Source organism: Asparagus officinalis, chromosome 6 (assembly GCF_001876935.1).
Source record: "Asparagus officinalis chromosome 6, Aspof.V1, whole genome shotgun sequence".
Taxonomy (NCBI): Eukaryota; Viridiplantae; Streptophyta; class Magnoliopsida; order Asparagales; family Asparagaceae; genus Asparagus; species Asparagus officinalis.
Genome location: NC_033799.1, coordinates 75,290,986 through 75,309,073, shown reverse-complemented (window position 1 = coordinate 75,309,073; position 18,088 = coordinate 75,290,986). Strand labels below are relative to the sequence as shown.

General features: G+C 32.8%; 1 protein-coding gene across 4 annotated transcripts; it reads right to left on the bottom strand.

Annotated features, from left to right (window-relative positions):
- On the bottom strand, positions 32-15,431 carry LOC109844765 (single myb histone 6-like). Of its 4 annotated transcripts, none has more exons than XM_020413882.1 (7): positions 15,368-15,431; positions 13,854-14,059; positions 13,538-13,758; positions 8,347-8,431; positions 7,158-7,241; positions 1,727-2,080; positions 32-351 (listed from the first exon to the last, which is right to left on the bottom strand). In XM_020413882.1, the coding sequence occupies exons 2-7, from the start codon at positions 14,001-14,003 to the stop codon at positions 343-345; spliced, it is 903 nt and encodes a 300-aa protein (XP_020269471.1). In that variant the 5' UTR covers positions 14,004-14,059; positions 15,368-15,431; the 3' UTR covers positions 32-342. The 4 variants fall into 4 exon arrangements, with proteins under 4 accessions (XP_020269471.1, XP_020269474.1, XP_020269473.1 ...); XM_020413885.1 differs by having other exon boundaries at positions 13,854-14,037; XM_020413884.1 differs by having other exon boundaries at positions 15,374-15,414.

Here is an 18,088-nt window from a genome sequence, read left to right as displayed (position 1 = left end):
TGACATCAAACAATAATAATTGAATAACCCGTGAATTGCAACGGATGAATCTGCAATTAATCCTAATTATAGTAGGAAGACCATCTAGGGGGTCGGCGAGTTTACAAACATCGGTCTCTTGTAATAAATCCTTAAACACGGGAAACATTTAGCAACTTGAGGTTCTACTATCAATTATAGGATCCACCTACTCGTCGAAACCAGTAAGAGATTTGTATTACACGGAATATATACATGATCTAATCATATCTACATAGTTGCCACGGAAAAAAAAAATAGTCACTGAATTTTATACTTAACCCCCAAATCGGCTCCGGAAGAATCAGATCAAACTTCCAACCATCACCTCACCTGCGAAGCAAAAGAGAAAAGGCAACATATGAAAAGGCATCGTAATTTGGTAAAGACAAAATGTTAAGATATTTATATCCACTACCAAAGTATAATAAGATTGCAGCATCTGGTAACAATAGGGGTTATGTGCAAAATCTCCTTCCGTTCAAAGGGGTTTAGTGTAATTAAAAAAATTGATGGGGGTTTACTGCAACTCCCCAGATGTTCATGGGGTTTTCTGTAACCAAAGACGAAATCCTAGAGTTCGAAGTAGTCAAGAGAAAGAAATGCACGATTACATGATTGCACAATTCCGTATTTTGACGAACCAGCAAGCAAGGCCAAAATGGAGTACCACCAAATACCATCTCATCACAAAAGTAGGGAAAAAGTAGGGGTTTCTGTATAATTACCCCTCAGATCTCAGTATTTGCAGAAGTACCCTCAAATCACGTGTATCTGCAGAATTACCCTAGAGCCTAGAGTTCGAAGTAGTCAAGAGAAAGAAATGCACGTTAAAGCATGTGTATCTGGAGAATTACCCCCCAGATCTCAGTATTTGCAGAAGTACCCTCAAATCATCAACTTTGAGGGCAAAAAAACTACCCCCAAATCAACAAATCACGACCTTTGTTGGACACGGGGAGTAAAAATTTGAGCTATTTTGTTGATATTTTTATATTGCAGCCACTAATTAGTAACCAAAGTTGATGCTTTATTGATTTGGGGGATATACACACACACATTCTCAAGCTGATGATTTGAGGGGTAGTTTTGTAAATACTGAGAATTGGAGGTAGTGTGGCAAACGATAGCTCGTTAATTTTGAGGGGTATATATACCAAAAACCCCAAAAAATTAACAAGACCTAACACTAGGCTACTCGTTTAAAAATAAGTTCATCTAAGATATTTCTCACCTTATGAGGGTGTTTAGGGAGCTCAAATTTTGATCAAAATAGCTTTTAAGCTAGATTTTCCATGTCTATGCCACTACGTGTTTGGTAACGTCCCGCATAAGCTAGCTTTTTTAAGTCTCATTTAAAAATTTGGAGTCCAACTATTGAAAAACTAGGTTTGACCAAACAAATGACTATTCTACCCAAACAATTTTTGTAGAACCATAAAAGTCCAAAGGCATAAACAACTAGCATAGCTTATAAACTTCAGAACATAAGCCTTCCCAAACACCCTCTATAAAAATGAACTCTTAACTAAAAAGAGAGACAACGAGGCAGAACACAGACAGTAAGAAGAGTAGTGCTGCAGACACAGAAAATGAAGATCAAAGAACTACCCATAATGAGCAGAGAAATTAATTAGCAAATATATCAGAAATATATGTATAAAGGAAAGGATACTGAAATTGAGAGGCATCCAAATAAGAACTTTACCGACATAGCTGAACTTCCATTTTCAAGTGCCAAAGCTAACTGCTCAGCAACAGCCTGTGCATATTCAGCGTCAGCTTCTGCAGCCTCCGCCAGTCTCATTGCTTCTTCAGCTTTATACGTGGCTGCTTCAGCCTCTGCAATTGCCTGAACAGCAGCAGCTGCCGCCTCCTCTGAAGACATATGTACCATCTTTGCTAAGTTAGAATATGTTTGAGGCTTGTTAAGATGTTTGATATCAGCCCCCGTATTCACTCGAGAAGGTTCCCTCTGCCTTCCTTTGCATAAAAGCTTGGACTTGGAGCTTCTTCCTTCTGAGGGGTTTGAATTCGGTGCTATCCTATAATTGTGCTTCGACTGCAAAAGAAGTACAGACATGATACAATCTTAAAACTAAACACCATAAACAAGGTTTTAAATGTCGCCCGACATGTCCGACATGTCGGCCGACATATCGGTTTGAGGGTTTGACCGACACGACATGGACGTTTTCAACTCGTATGTCGGTTTTCAGGACCAAATCGGAAATATCAAGATCATATTGGGCATATCGGCCTATTTTTTAGCTTTAAAAAATCGACCGATATGGTATTTTTTTTAAGATCTGTTTTTTGTTATGGGGTTTGGGTTTAGTGATAACTACTCAAACTCTTTTGACCCGTTCTCATGTTTAAGGGTTTCTTATGAACCCGATAGAAAGAATTTATGAATGTTTAAGGGTTTCTTATGAACCCGATAGAAAGAATTTATGAACCTAAATCCATATATTATTTACTTTTCTATATGTTTAGTCTATAGAATTTTATATGTTTAGTCTATAGAATTTATAAAGTATGCTTATATTGAATTTATGAATGCTTAGATTACATTTAGGACACGATATTATACATCTACCCGATATAGAAATCCGATATTTAGTCAATGTCCCCTGATATATCCCCGATTTCCGCTATCCGACATGGATTTCAGCCATCTGACATGAACCCGACATCTGACATTTAAAACATTGACCATAAAGGTAAAAAGTGCTCTTGAATAGAAATGAATAATGATACAGGTCACGAATAATTCATGATTTTTCAGTTCCATTTCCCAATAGCAGTAGAATCTGATTAGCTAAGAAATGTTACATAGATCAGTACACGGCCTTATTATAAGACTTTCAGTGCAGTCGATCTGAACTTTTCTAGCCTTGCTAACTGGAAGTGCATAGGATAACCAAGCAGCAGATCTGAGCCCAAGTATTACAAATTTGTAGCCAGAGTAAATAGCCGATTCTTATTGACGAACATATTTCCCTTAGTTTCTAAGAAAAGATGAGAGCATTAAAAGGCACACATGTTAAATTAGGAATCTCACATCAAAAGAGTTACTAGTAGAACATGAGATACAAACATCGCGTGCCCATTTCAAAACCATAAGATCCAGTACCAATGATCAACCCTGTTTCTTTCAAATTGATCTATGTTGCACTATCAGAAACCCAAATCAGTTGGAAACAGAACAGTCAATAAGAAACCACAGCATTGCTTAGCTTTTAGAAGGCTGCATTTCTAGTAAAGGGTTTCATGCAAAAATTAGATAATAGAAGCTTTACTCATCAATTCTAGCAAGGCAATTCAAGACATTTAGTACTGCAATATATTTTTATGCAACAAAAAAAATGGGCCTCAAAGTTGGGACCGGTTACATATAATATTGATTCAGCTCAACTATGGGCGTCACTTAGCAAGAAGGAAAATTTTGAGGAATATAGATTAGGGGGGAAACCAAAAGAAAGAAAATTAGCAAGGCTAATTACAAGGTTTTTGAGAAATTATAAAAGAAAGTAGAGTCCCAGAAAGTAAAGTCTCGGGAGAGCGAGAAGGATATTTATAAGCTTGCCAAGATGACAAAATGAAAAAATAGAGACTTAAATAATTAGATGTAACAAAAGTGAAGATCAAGAAGTTTTATTAACTAATTGTCAAAGCCCCCACCCGCACAGGTTGAACGCCCTTTCAAAGGCCGAAACCTGAACTCATACATCAGTATTTTTTTAATCCCGCTTTAAATTTGTCGCTGTTAGGATTGAACCTGTGCTGCTCCTGATACCATGCAAAATTCCTTTCCGCTGCACCACAACTCTAAATTACGGTGACAGTTGGGGGTTATATTTTATTCTCTAACGATGAAATTAAAAAGAGGAGCGGTATTTTAATGATAACCACACAAGCAAACTTAAGATAGAATTTAACAGCACAATGCATGATAAGAACCATAACTATAGTTGAAAGATTCGAACTAATGAAGTTAAGAAATGCTTTAAGAAAAATGAAACTTCGAAGGAGCCATAGAACCTGAGGATCTCTATTGAAGTTGGAAATGTCTTAAGAGATACGGAATTAGGATGGTTAACTAAGCTCTAAAACAGGATTTTGGATATTAAGATTACAAGCAAGAAGGATTAGAAGTAGGCTAAGAAAACTTGGTAAGTAACTTAGCAGAGGAGAGAACCCTCAACAGAACTGAGCGGACGAGTAGGATTTGTGTACCCAACCCAAAAATTTCAAATAAAGGCTTTGTTGTTGACATTTTGTTGTCGTTGTTGTTGTTGTTGTTGTTCCGTTAAGGGCATTACTTAGTTTAAATTAGATATCATATCCTTTTTTAATTATACTCCCCTGTATCTGTTTAGACCAATGTTGACCTCATAGCACTATCAGTTACAAGCATATCACTCCAACTACCACCCTTATTGGCCTCCATTACACATGGCCTAACCATCTCAAGCAGTTAAACCAAATTATCCTTTAAGAAAAAAGCAACCTTCAACCAATAAAAAAAAGTGCATTAGTTTCTTATCTGCTCGTAATATATTATCAGCCATCCATCTCAGCATTGTCGTTTCTGTTTTTCAGGACATGTTTCTTAAGTTTTGAACACTCCTACCACGAGGTATTACCGTCACCTAGTGTTTTCCTTCTAATTTCATGGGTCGTCTGCAATCACATAAAACCTTGTTCTGTATACTTCTATCAACCTATATCCAATATGTAAAATGAAAATGTGCATATGAACATTCTAAAGCTTCTCATAAAAAAAATCTAATAAGTAATCCATATTTAGTAAAGATAAATACTGACCATGCACTTGAACCCAGCAAATAGTACTATCAAAATTCAGAGAAAAAATAGAGTACGGAAAAATAAATTTATTGCGTTGAATATCCTTGAATATCCAAAGACTCATGCACATGCATAGGTACGAACCAATAAAAGTAAGTAAATAAATAAATAAAGAAGTTATATATCTGGGGCTGATAGGAGCGGTCCAATTGAGATAACATGGTTCTCTAAGCAAACTTGGAGATAGTCCCAAGAAATATACCTAGGCTTTGTGCTCGAAGGAATTGGAATTTTTCCACATTATGTTTAGTGTCATCTCTTTCTGGACCTCCATTCATTGTTATAGGTGCATCCAAGACAAATCGTCAATAGATGATTGTTTATTCTTCCTTCACTTTGTTGGCTTGTCTATTGTACTGTAAACAAGTTTCTGCCATTCAGCTTGACCAGCATTTCTGTTCTACTCTAGTATGTTGATGCTTACAACTGAAGACTTTCAGGATCTGAATATCGGTTACATGCTAAAATTTGTACAAGATAGATCCTATATAGCTCGAAGTTATCGTAAATCTTATGGGGAATAAGATGTACTTAAAAGATCTTAAAACACTTAAACCCAAATGTTCAACATAAAATTATGACTAATGGCCTTTGTGTGTGCATGCCTGCCCGTGTGTGTGTGAGAATAATGGATATCATATGACATGTGAGGGGATTCCCTCATATGCAGTGATAACATAGCGATGTGACATATCTTATTCTATATATACACACACGTGCACACACACAGACACATATGTACATTTACACAATATGTGGAAATAATGAGTATGGGGTAGTGACTCAGTTTTCTTAAATGAGTTACCAAGAGATGGACATTTGATCATGCCCATCTCGCTAAATGAGCAATCATGCACGTTGTGTAATCAACTATTGCAAGTTACTAATACTATTAAGGCCACACTTGATTTTTATCTTGGAACTTGTGGATATTGTAACCTCAAGATTATAATCCTCGAACCGTGTAAGCCCGTTGGAGAAAAGAAATATGATCGGAACAAAAATCTAGCTAGAAACAACAAAACTAAGGGGCATTTTTCTTGAATGTTAATCCCCTCTAATGATTTGTACCTGGATTGCAAAGGTGGGGGTGGGCTAGGTTTATTTTAGGGTTAATTTTAGAAAAACCCCCTCAACTATGGGGTTGTCTCAGAAAACCCCCTTCAACTTTTTAACTCTAGGAAACCCCCCTAAAATTTGAGTGCGTTGTAGATAACTCGCTTCAACTTTCAAAATATGACTAAACCCACCTTAACTATGGGGTGTCTCACAAAACACCCTTATCTTTACAATTTTATCAAATAACACCCCAATATCGTTAATTAAAAATGTGCAATGACTAAAATACCCTTGGTTAAAAGAGAAACCCATGTGAGTTCAAAAAACCAACCCAATTAAAATATTAGACTTTAATTCAATGGTTTTTTTACGAGAAATCAAATCTTAAAAAAAAGTAATTGTTTCAAACATTAGAAACATGAATAATTATGAAATAAAATAAGTTTAGTGTTTCAAAAAAGAAAGAAAAAGTTGGGTTCCTGCATGGACCTAGCAACGAATATGGAGGGAGAAGAAAAGGGAGATAAAATAGGGGGGTACTTTAAACTAACAAAGTTAAAAAGATACGACATGCTAAAATTTTTGATGTCTAAGGGATAGTATGGTCATTTTAAATCATGTGTTCCTTTAAATTTAATTAAATTAGTTTAGGGGGTTAAGTGAGAAAAGTTGAGGAGGGATAAGTCATATTTTGAAAGTCAAGGGGGTTAAAGTTGAGGGAGTTTTCTGAGACAACCTCCATAATTGAGTTTTTTTTTCTAAAGTAACCTTTATTTTATTCCACACTATAAAGATTAAGCAGTCCCTCCTTAAGAATAGTCCAAGCCATATAAGAAAACAAACATTGGCTAAATAGATGAGTCCGGACTATTTTAAAATAATACCCTCACTATCCAAACAACAAACATGGCCTAGGTCTAATTTTGTGCGCATAATGACATAACCAAAGGCTGACAATAAAAACCAAATTAAGCCGACCCAAATCAATTCCAGCAAGCCATTTGCTGCAATGACCTTATTTCTAAACAACACATCCATGTCACATGCCAGATATAAGCAAATAAATCTGCAAATGAGGATTTAGTGAGATAAAACAATATATTCGGAAGTCTTCAATCATATTGTTTTCTCTAATAGTTTTGACCATAGCTGTTAGGCATCAAATTTCACATTATCCATAAATTGCAGCAGGTTGGAAACTATGTTACCTTAATTAGTATACCGGTCCCAGTCATTCTTTGTAATTCACCAGACAAGAGTTGCTTGAGATCTGCACGCGGCACATAATGGTCCTACATGAATCGAATTAAAAAACAATTACAATTAGAATCTAGCCAACAATAACATCCTTTCTATAAAATATTTATGACGCACATAAAAAAATCAAACAAAAAGATTCTTAGCAGAAAAGGCCAACATGACTTGGGCAAAATAGAAAATAATCAGAAACAGCTTATCAATCAGTCTAGCCAAAACTACATTAACAAGTAGGGATACACTTCGTATCCGAGAAAATCTCCATATCCATCTTCGTTAGAATATGGGTATGATTGCTAATCTATAACCGATAGGATATGATAACGGATATGGTTATGCAGTGAAATATCCATATATAACTAAATATCATATAGTTGTGACGGTATTAAAACTTAGATTAATGGATTTGAGAATGATTTTGATGATCAATAGATCTAATTTTAGCTTTTCAGATATAATAGCATATTAATGAACTCGCTTGTATCATATTAACTATATTTTTCAATATATCTAGTTTTCTTATATCCATTTTGTATTCGTATGTATATCCTCTTATATATATACACACACGATTTTAACAGATATGACTATAAATTTTCTTTACGGCATATCCGTATCTATATCCGTATCCATACCCTAGATTGGTAAGCGAATACGGATATGGTAAGTGTCATATCCGAGCCGTATCCAAACCCTGTGCACTCCTGTTAACAAGCATTATGCCTAAAGAAATGTGCCTATAAATGTATTATTATGAAATCTGCCAAATCTTTTTTCTAAAGCATCACCATTGTACAGATTCCCCTGGTTTTATCTCTCATTAAATAAAAGAAAAAGAAAAAAAAACCAAGAAAACGGTTTATTTTCGACAATGTACATGAAAGATGATATATTGCTCTTCTGATATAGCATGAACAGATAACAGGTTAGTGATCTATGTTATTCATTAATAGGAACTCACCTTTAGTTCTCACATGGATTTTAGCTAAAGTAACAATTGGTTAAAGGTATATGTTCTGCACTATCTAGATGCCCATACAGGAATGAAGGATATAAGGACACCCGAAAAAACAAATCGTAAAATAAACACAACTATAACAACTTAGTACTAGAGGAGATTCCCCAACAAATGCTTCTCACCTCTATATACATTGTGATGGCGGTTATATTGCACCCATTTGCCTCCTTCAGGTTTGTTATGGCTTCCAGTATAAGATTTGCCATGCTGCATACATATAAATGTACACAACAATGAAATAAATATCTAAACCCAAATAAAAAAAGATAATGCTTGCAGTTATGTTAAGAAATGATTAAAGATTCTAAAGTTTTTGAACTCAAAACATATAGAACGGTCCATATGAAAGACGCATTTAAGTCAAAACGAGAAAAGTAAGAAGCAATTCATGTAGATGCAAAATCATTAAAGTAACCACTTAAGTATAATGCTTTAATTTATTTTGCTTTCTAGGAGAAGGTTTGCGTTATTAAAAGGGGGAAACAACATGACCATTAAGAGATCCACGGAAAGAAAACATCGATATTCTTAAAGGTCTGTGTCGTGCAGTAAAATACAACACTTTCTTCGTGATGAGTATAAGACTCTTGCAGTGTGAATAGCTTGTTGAGCGACCATTTTATGAGTTAGAACTTAGAATTGCAATAGCAGATTATATGCAAGGACAGTCAATAAGTGTAGAAGTAAAGGCATAATAAGTCCAGGCCAAAGAGCTGACTGAATTAATGCAGTCTGGTTTCATCCATACTTTCAGCTTTGAATGAGATCGAGTTCTCAGTTATATTATTAATTGCCATACAAGTTAAAATCTAACGATTCTAGAAATTAAGATGATGAAGATGCACTTTTCAAAGTCAGAAAGTGAATTCACATGTCCATCTGTGGTCAAATTGGATGGATAAATAACCTAACTTTACTTAAATATCCTTCTCACCTTCGGAATGCATATGCATAAATAAACAATAAAAATGACTGCAGGAACAGCCAACTGGCATGTTTAACAATTGGTGCACCTCGACGACCCCCCAGCTCCCCCCCCCAAATAAAAAAAGACCAACTGATGACTCATTAGCTTTCTTTTTTTCCTCGCCACTTTTGATAGCTTGCCTTGAAATCTTTCGTTTTACAATTTGCTTTTGTTGTGCAACAACTCGGTCATTCATTGCTGGTTGCAAGTTTGTGTCTTGTTGGAACTGCAGTTACAAAACGCCTCAGTCACAAAATGACTTACGTGAACTATGACTGAAAGTCACGCTTGCAACTTAACACAACTATAGCACTTGTTAAGTTGAACCTTGGCCCACTAAAAAAACTCTAACTTTATAACAATATTAAAACAAACTAAAAAACATTACAAAAAACATTAAATTTTAAAATAGTTTGAAAACATCAAAAAATTTCAATAAATTCAAATGTTAAAGAATCTTTCAAATTTATTTAAAAAACATTAAATTTTCTATAAAATAAATGCCAAAAAAACCAAAAAATTACAAAAAAGACAATTAATTTAACAATTTCCTAAACTTTCCAAAAACCATGAAAGCATTTTTAAATTAAGCAAATACAAAAGATCAAAAATTTCTAACTTACTCTTAAAATTCCAAAAAAAAGAGTCCAAACTTTTTTACAAGTACACTATTTAAAAAGACTAAAAACCCCACAAAATATTAAAATTTTAAGTTACAAAATCTAAACATAAAGTACAAAATTTTTAAAAAAATTATGATTTTTTTTTCAAAAAGACACTAAAGAATTTTAAAAACTAAAGACAACAAAAAGTTCCAAAAGTTGCATTTGGAACATTATGTTTTAGAAAAATATAAAAATAAACAAAAAAAATAAAGAAATACAAAATTCCCAAAGTTAATATTATTCTTTTAATCTATTATTGCTTATTTTAAAATAGTAAGATTACATAGATAAATGAACTTTGTTAATATAATTACATAGTTAATTTATGGGACTTAGATGGAAAGGAATTTGAAACTATTGTTCTATTTTAAAAAACTTTTAACAAACATTTTAAATTTATTAAAAGTGAAAACATGTCCAATATGAGAAGTTGCAAGTTGAACCAAACAACTGGAAGTTGCCAATTCAATGTAAAATAAAAACTGCAACTTTGGTTGAAAGTTGTAGTGACACAATTGCATGCAAGTGGCAGATATATTGCAAATGTAGTTGCAAGCTATCACATACCACCTAAGTAAATTCGAAATTCTGCTCTATGATAAAATATTCTAGACCCTCAAGTAATTTACATATGAAAACCTCAAAAACACCCTCAATAGTAATTCACATAGGAAAACCTCAAGAAACACTAGCTACATGCTATGTTACCCGGGTACTTCTATAATGAAGCTATACCCACACCAGACACATCCGACACTTTCCCGTACCCAAACTTCATGGACACTTTTGAATATATGTATGCATTTATTACATCATGTACTCAATTATACGATATATGTGTTAACTTTAAACACTAGTCAAACACTTCTTGGACATATAGCTTACACTTCACATCCATTTCTAGAACCAGTTAGATATGGGTCGGGTTCGTTTCAGTCCATACCCAAGTTCAAAACTATATAGTTAAAGAGTTGTTTGGATGTCTAGTTAAAGAAAGAGTAGTTTTCAATTTATGATAAATCAATATGATACAAGAAACTTTAAAATGTGATTGGAATTTTAATTCTAATGACAAATGAAGCGGGAAAAAATGATCTCATCTACGTTATTAATTCAACATATAGCTATGTCCCCGTAGCCTACATTTTATAGTTTTGTCGTGTCCTGTACCCGTACCACGCCCGTACCAGTACCTATTTCCATGCAACTTAGGCTACATGACATATGATATATCCATAGCACATGATCATGATTAATCTATTCTTAGTTTTTTCTTGAACCGTCCTTTCTTTTCCAGTGTTTGATATAATGTCATAATTTTAGTTTAATTTCTTGGGAGAAGGTTTTTGTTATTAAAAGGTGGAAAAGACATGCTTATTAAGAGATACGAGGAAAGAAAACATCGATATTCTTAAAGGTCTGTGTTGTGCGGTAAAATCCAACCCTTTCTTCATGATGACTTGTGCAAAGTGAATAAATTGTTGAGCAACCATTTTATGAGTTAGAACTTAGGATTGCAATAGCAGATAAATTGAGAGGACAACCAATAGGTGTAGAAGTGAAGGCATAAGACTAGACAAAAGACCTGACTGAATTAATGCAGTCTGGTTTCATCCACACTTCCAACTTTCAATGAGATCGAGTTCTCATTTTATATTATTAATTGTCATACAAGTTAGAAAATCTAACAGTTACAGAATTAAAATGGTGAAGACACACTTCTCAATTAGACAAGTGAAATTTAAGTCAGAAAGTGCATTCGCATGTCCATCTGGAGCCAAATTTGAATGGATGTACAACCTAAATTTACTTAAATATCCTTCTCACCTTTGGGATGCATATGCACCGAATAAACAATAGAAATGGTTGTTGGAACAGCCAAGTGGCAAGTTTAACAGTTGGTGCACTCAACCCCAACCATTATGACATATTTAAATTAAACAAATACAAAAGACCAAAAAGTTCTACAAAATCTAAAATTTCTAACTAACTCTTTAAATTCCAAAAACTTTTCAAACTTTTTTTGTAAGTACAATAATTAAAAAAAAAACTTAAACCCCATAAATTATTAAAATTTTTAAGTTGTATAATCTAAAAATAAAATTTAAAATTTCTCAAAAACGCACTAAGGAATTTTTAAAAGGAAAAACAAATAAATATTAAAAAGAACAATTTTTCAAAACAGCCCCTTTCAAATTTTTATTTTTCAAAATCGACCCTGTTTTTTTTTATTTACCAAAACCGACCCGTTTTTTTGATTAGCAGCCTAATCACATTCCTAAATAGTCGGGGTTGCCAACCCCGACTATTTAGGAGGTTGTTAAACCCTAATTAGAAGCCTTAAACCATACAAATTTAAGTCCTAAATAGTCGGGTTTGGCAACCCCGACTATTTAGGAATGTGATTAGGCTGCTAATCAAAAAAACGGGTCGGTTTTGGTAAATAAAAAAAAACAGGGTCGATTTTGAAAAATAAAAATTTGAAAGGGTCTGTTTTGAAAAATTGTTCTATTAAAAAATTCAATTTTTTTTGAAGAAAATTAGAAGCAGTGATTAAAAAAATAAAGATGACAAAAGGCTCCAAAAGTTATCAAAAGAATCTAAATTTCAAAATAAAATCAAGAAACCCAAAAAGCTCTATTTTCCAAAAAATTAAGGAACATTATTTTTAGAAAATTATAAAAAAGAAACAAAAAATAAAGCATAAAATTCCTAAGTTTAATACTATTCTTTTAATCTATTTTTTATTTTAAAATAATAAGATTACATAGCTAAATGAACTTTGTTAATATAATTACATAGTTTATTCATAGCTAAATGAACTTTGTTAATATAATTACATAGTTTATTTATTACACTTCGATGGAAAGGAATTTGCAACTATTGTTCTAAATTTAAAGAACTTTATACAGACTTTTCAAATTTATTAAAAGTGAAAACATGTTTCACATGAGAAGTTGCAAGTTGAACAAAACTGGAAGTTGTAAATTGTAAAATTATCTGCTGCAACTGTGGTTGAAAGTTGCAATGACACAATTGCATGCAAGTGGCAGATATATTACAACTATAGTTGCAAGCTATCAAACAACACCACCTAAGTAAATTCAGAATTCTGCTCCGTAATAAAATATTCTAGACCCTCTAAGTATTACATTGGAAAACCACAAAAATACCCTCAGTAATAATTTACATAGGCAAACCTCGAAAAACACCAGCTACATGACATATGATATATTAATAGCACAGTATCATACTTAATTTATACTTAGTTTCCCCTTGAACAGTCCTTTTTCCAATGCTTGTGAAAATCCACACAAATACTTCACAGTAGATAATTGAAATTCCTAAATAGCATTATAAGTGCAACAACAGATTAACTAGTTAACACTAAACCAAAGAGACACTACAGCTTGTTCTCATTAAATCACACTGGGTAGATATTCAGAGAAAGGAAGCTCCTCCAATTATCACTGATTTTCACAGAAATGAAATAAAGGTTTGACATAATCAAAATTGTTAACGGGCTACAATGATAAACAAAAGACTGTATAATTTGTATAGATGCCAACGAAAAATAATAGAGGAACACATGATACATATTTCCTTACAAGGTTATATCAGGAAAAATATTTGCATACAAATAAAAGAAATCATAACTCACAATGAAATTGAAACACTAACTTTGCCTCTGTTTTTCCAGGAGTGGTGGTCGGAGGAGGTCCAGCTGATATTGCAATAGGCATGGCATCAAGGATACCGTCAGAAATATCCCTAACAACACTGCTAGGAACCATTTGAGTATTATTACTTTTAGGGGTCTGTCTGTTCTTTTTCATGGTCACTGTAGCTCTTTCCCGTGGTCCCCGGCCACTTGATATCACACGGATGTTTCGCCATTTGTCCTGTAGAAATTCAGAAATGCTAAGAAACCCTATTCGTAATAACAAGACGAGATAATAATTTTAAATAAACTAGTCCTATACATCCATTGACACACCTTAAGATCTACATTCGACCGTGAATATAATATTTGGCCAAATTCTGGATCTTTCAGAATAGTGCTCCATTTTCCAGTCCCATGTTTTGCAATCCCAGCTCTGAGTGCTGATTCCTCTTCGGCGGTCCATCTTTGCTTGGGATTACCCATCCAACAAAAGCCCCTGGACCCCTTCTAGAGGAACCTATAGACATAAACCCAACAACCTGCATTGGAGAAATTAACAAACAAAAAGAAAATGAAAAAAAAAATCAAATCAATTCAAACATTACCAGAATCCAATGCTGGAAAAAGATGTTAAAATTCTCTAAAATCTTATAACTTCCGCAATTGTCCACTAACAAGTAAAGCAAAATAGAGACTTTTCCAGTAGTATAAGGGGGTGTTGGGTTCAATTTCTACAAATTATAGGAAATGTTTTCCACCCAAACTATGATTTCCTTGTATTTCTTAAAAAAATTATAGGAAAAGTTTTGAGAAGTCAAAAAGTACTAATTTTCTTGTTTTTTTTTACTTTGCTTGTTTGGTTCAAAACAAGAAAATGGCCCATAACTTTATAGAAAATAGCAAAATTTCCTATAATTTGTAGAAATTGAACCAAACACCCCCTAAATTTATAGAAAAGTGTCAACTTTATAGAAAAGTGTCAATGTGGTCAGATTTCTGGGTGATTTTCGCCCATTTTGAGTGGAAATTAATTTCTATAAATTTTGGTATTTTTTATACTTTCCAGAAAATATTTTTGTAAAATTTTTTGAACCAACACAGTTTACGAAAATCTACAGAAATTTTTTAATTACAGAATTGCCATTGTCAGACATTTTGAGAAAACTTTTCTATAAAATTGTGCAACCAAACACCCCCTAAATTTCCAAAAAACTGCCTTTCAAATTGCTACAAATACATAAATGCATCCGCAAAGGGGAAGTACAGCAATGAGCACAAATTACAAATTATCACAGTTTAGGGCAATAAATTTTGCAGGATTAGGAAACCTATCATAAATTAAGGGTACAAGCATCAACCGTATAGCTATCAATAAAGTTCAACCCCTTAAAAATAAAATAAAAAATCAACCTTATTAAAACGACATTGTTTGGCATCACGGTGACAGGAAATTTTGAAGCCAATTTGGAATGCAATGGAAACGAGTTCCAACAGGAACATGAAAAACCCTAGTTACCAAAATAATAATAATAATGATGTAAGGTCCTAATTTCGAAATGCGCGACGGATTCCAAACTATTGCTAACAAATTGCACGAAACGCTAGCAGGTAAACCCTAGAGCGACCTTAATTGATTAAAAAAAAGGCAATAATTCAGAGAAACCAAAAAAGGAACACCAAAACCCTAGTTTACGAGCATAAATAAGAATAACAAAAACCCTAAATCTCCAAACGAAGAATCGCAAGAAATTGCGTGAAACCATAAGAAGTAAGCCCTAAATTAATTAATCCGGGGAAAAAACAATATAATTTAGAGAAATTTGATTTGAAGTGGGAAAAGAGAGTACCTTGGCCTGCTGTGACCGTTGATCGATTTCGCGCAGAGAAACGGGAAGACAAATGGGATGTTTTATATCGGGCCACTGAATGGGCTCAGCCCAACTAAACATCTTATCTTAAGCCCAGCCCAGGTGGAGTTTAATGAGCCAAGCCCAGGAGAAAGGGTTCTTTGACGATAATACCCGCATATCTCTCGTATTTCCAGATTTGCGGATTGGGATCCTCCACTCATCAATAGTGGCTCCTAATATTTGCTAATGCATCTCTACCTTTCATTTTGTGGGACCATCTTTCATTTTGTGTTTATCCACAAAATAAAAGGTGGAGATGCATTAGTAAATGTTTGGAGCTACTGTTGATGAGTAGAGGATCCCAATCCCAGATTTGCCGCCCAAGTCCAAGAAGTAGTAATTTACTCCTACATTCTCCCAATTTTTATCTTTTTAGGAGTTTTACTAGTGAAATAAAAAATAATTTTTTCTTTCTGAGGGTAAAAGAGTATTTATTAAAAAAAATTACTCAGGGGGGTTGGTCACCTAGAACTTAAAATTGGAACTAGGATAATCTGTGGGATTAAATTTTAAGGTGTTAATCATATAGAACTAAAACTAGAACAAAATTTTACAGTGTTAGTTAAGTAAAACTCTAACAAAACTAGAATTGAGATAATAGTACAAAATTATCTTACTTTTTTTATTTTTCTATAAAAAAATGAGAGTTATAGTCTCTCAAATTATTCCAAGTTTTAGCTTGGAACTAGGTGGTAAAAAACTAGAAAAAAATGAGAGTTATAGTCTCTCAAATTATTCCAAGTTTTAGCTTGGAACTAGGTGGTAAAAAACTAGAACTCATATTTATTTCTTGGAACTAGGTGGTAAAAAACTAGAACTCATATTTATTTTGTTATTTTTTATTTTTTATATTTCTTTACTTCTTTCCTATTATGGTTATCACCATTATTAGACCATCATTATAATAATAATTGTTAATTTCTTATAGTCTAACCAAAAGTTATTTAATAGTGAAGAACATTCTTGTAAGAAATTATCAATCAATAATAGTAAGTTTAAAATAGATAAATAGTATTTATATCTTCAAAATGTATAAATATATATTTCATGATTATAAAATTTTATCCTACGTTATTTTATCAAAATATCCTGTTTCACAAAATTATTCCTATTTATCCCACTAAAATATCTCACTAGCGAAAAATTATTCTACTTCAACAATTATCCCATTTTGCATGAAAATATCCTAATTGACTAACACCCCCTTAGGGTTCTGTCCAAGGCAATGGAACTACAAACTTGCAATTAACCCAATATTTTTCAGAAAACTACCTCTAGCTTGGGAGGTTTTGACAAAATTACTAAAAACCATCCTAGATAAAACGAGCATGAATTACTTTCACTAGTCTAATCTAATCTAATACTATTATAAAAGTGGATTGTGATGTTAAAACATTTTTTCCGAAAATACCCTTTGAAACATATACATACATACATACATAAAATACATGCATCCATACATAAACCATAGCATAACCCCCAATTAAATGCATACTCATAATACATAAAATACATGCATCTATGCATCCATACATAAATCATAACATAACCCCAATTAAATGCATACTCATAACTCCTAAATAATTTTATTTTAAAAATCATAAACGTGCAAGTCATAACCCCAATTAAATGCATACTCATAACTCCCAAATTATTTTATTTTAAAAGTCATAAATGTGGTATAAATGGTTTTTATTTTGTGGTAATCACAATATTTAAATAGAACGGTTATGATACTAACAATAAATTAAAATTCGAAACAAATGCACTTTTAATTATGTACTAAATGTTGTTTACACTTCTGTAACATCTCATCATCAAATTCGGTTATGATAATAGCAAAAGGAAGGAAAGAAAGTAAGAAACTAAAAATTAAGTTTGTATGATCATTTTTTATTTCCACCTCACATAATCTATCTAATACTATTATAAAAGTGGATTGGGATGTTAAAACATTTCTTCCGAAAATACCCTTTGAAACATATACATACATACATAAAATACATGCATCCATACATAAACCATAGCATAACCCCCAATTAAATGCATACTCATAATACATAAAATACATGCATCCATGCATCCATACAAAAATCATAACATAACCCCCAATTAAATGCATACTCATAACTCCCAAATAATTTTATTTTAAAAGTCATAAACGTGCAAGTCATAACCCCAATTAAATGCATACTCATAACTCCCAAATTATTTTATTTTAAAAGTCATAAATGTGGTATAAATGGTTTTTATTTTGTGGTAATCACAATATTTAAATAGAACGGTTATGATAATAACACTAAATTAAAATTCGAAACAAATGCACTTTTAATTATGTACTAAATGTTGTTTACACTTCTGTAACATCCCATCATCAAATTCGGTTATGATAATAGCAAAAGGAAGGAAAGAAAGTAAGAAACTAAAAATTAAGTTTGTATGATCATTTTTTATTTCCACCTCACATAATTTGAACATAATAGGATGGATGTTCTAAAAGCATAAAGAACATTGCAATGATCTGTAAATTATTTACTATTCAAGTAAGCCTGAAAACCTTATATTAGAGGATTTATATTGGACGATTCTTCAACGGGATTGCGTTTGATTTTTCTCAATAAAGGAATTTAAGGTGAAGGCACAATGATTAAAGCACAA

What these genes read in the sequence shown, in the direction of transcription:
- LOC109844765 (XM_020413882.1), bottom strand. Translation starts at nt 14,003, where the DNA reads ATGGGTAATCCCAAGCAAAGATGGACCGCCGAAGAGGAATCAGCACTC. An exon ending in CCATCACAATGTATATAGAG is followed by an intron (nt 7,242 to 8,346) that starts GTGAGAAGCATT and finishes CGATTCATGTAG; the next exon opens with GACCATTATGTGCCGCGTGC. An exon ending in GGACCGGTATACTAATTAAG is followed by an intron (nt 2,081 to 7,157) that starts GTAACATAGTTT and finishes CTTCTTTTGCAG; the next exon opens with TCGAAGCACAATTATAGGAT.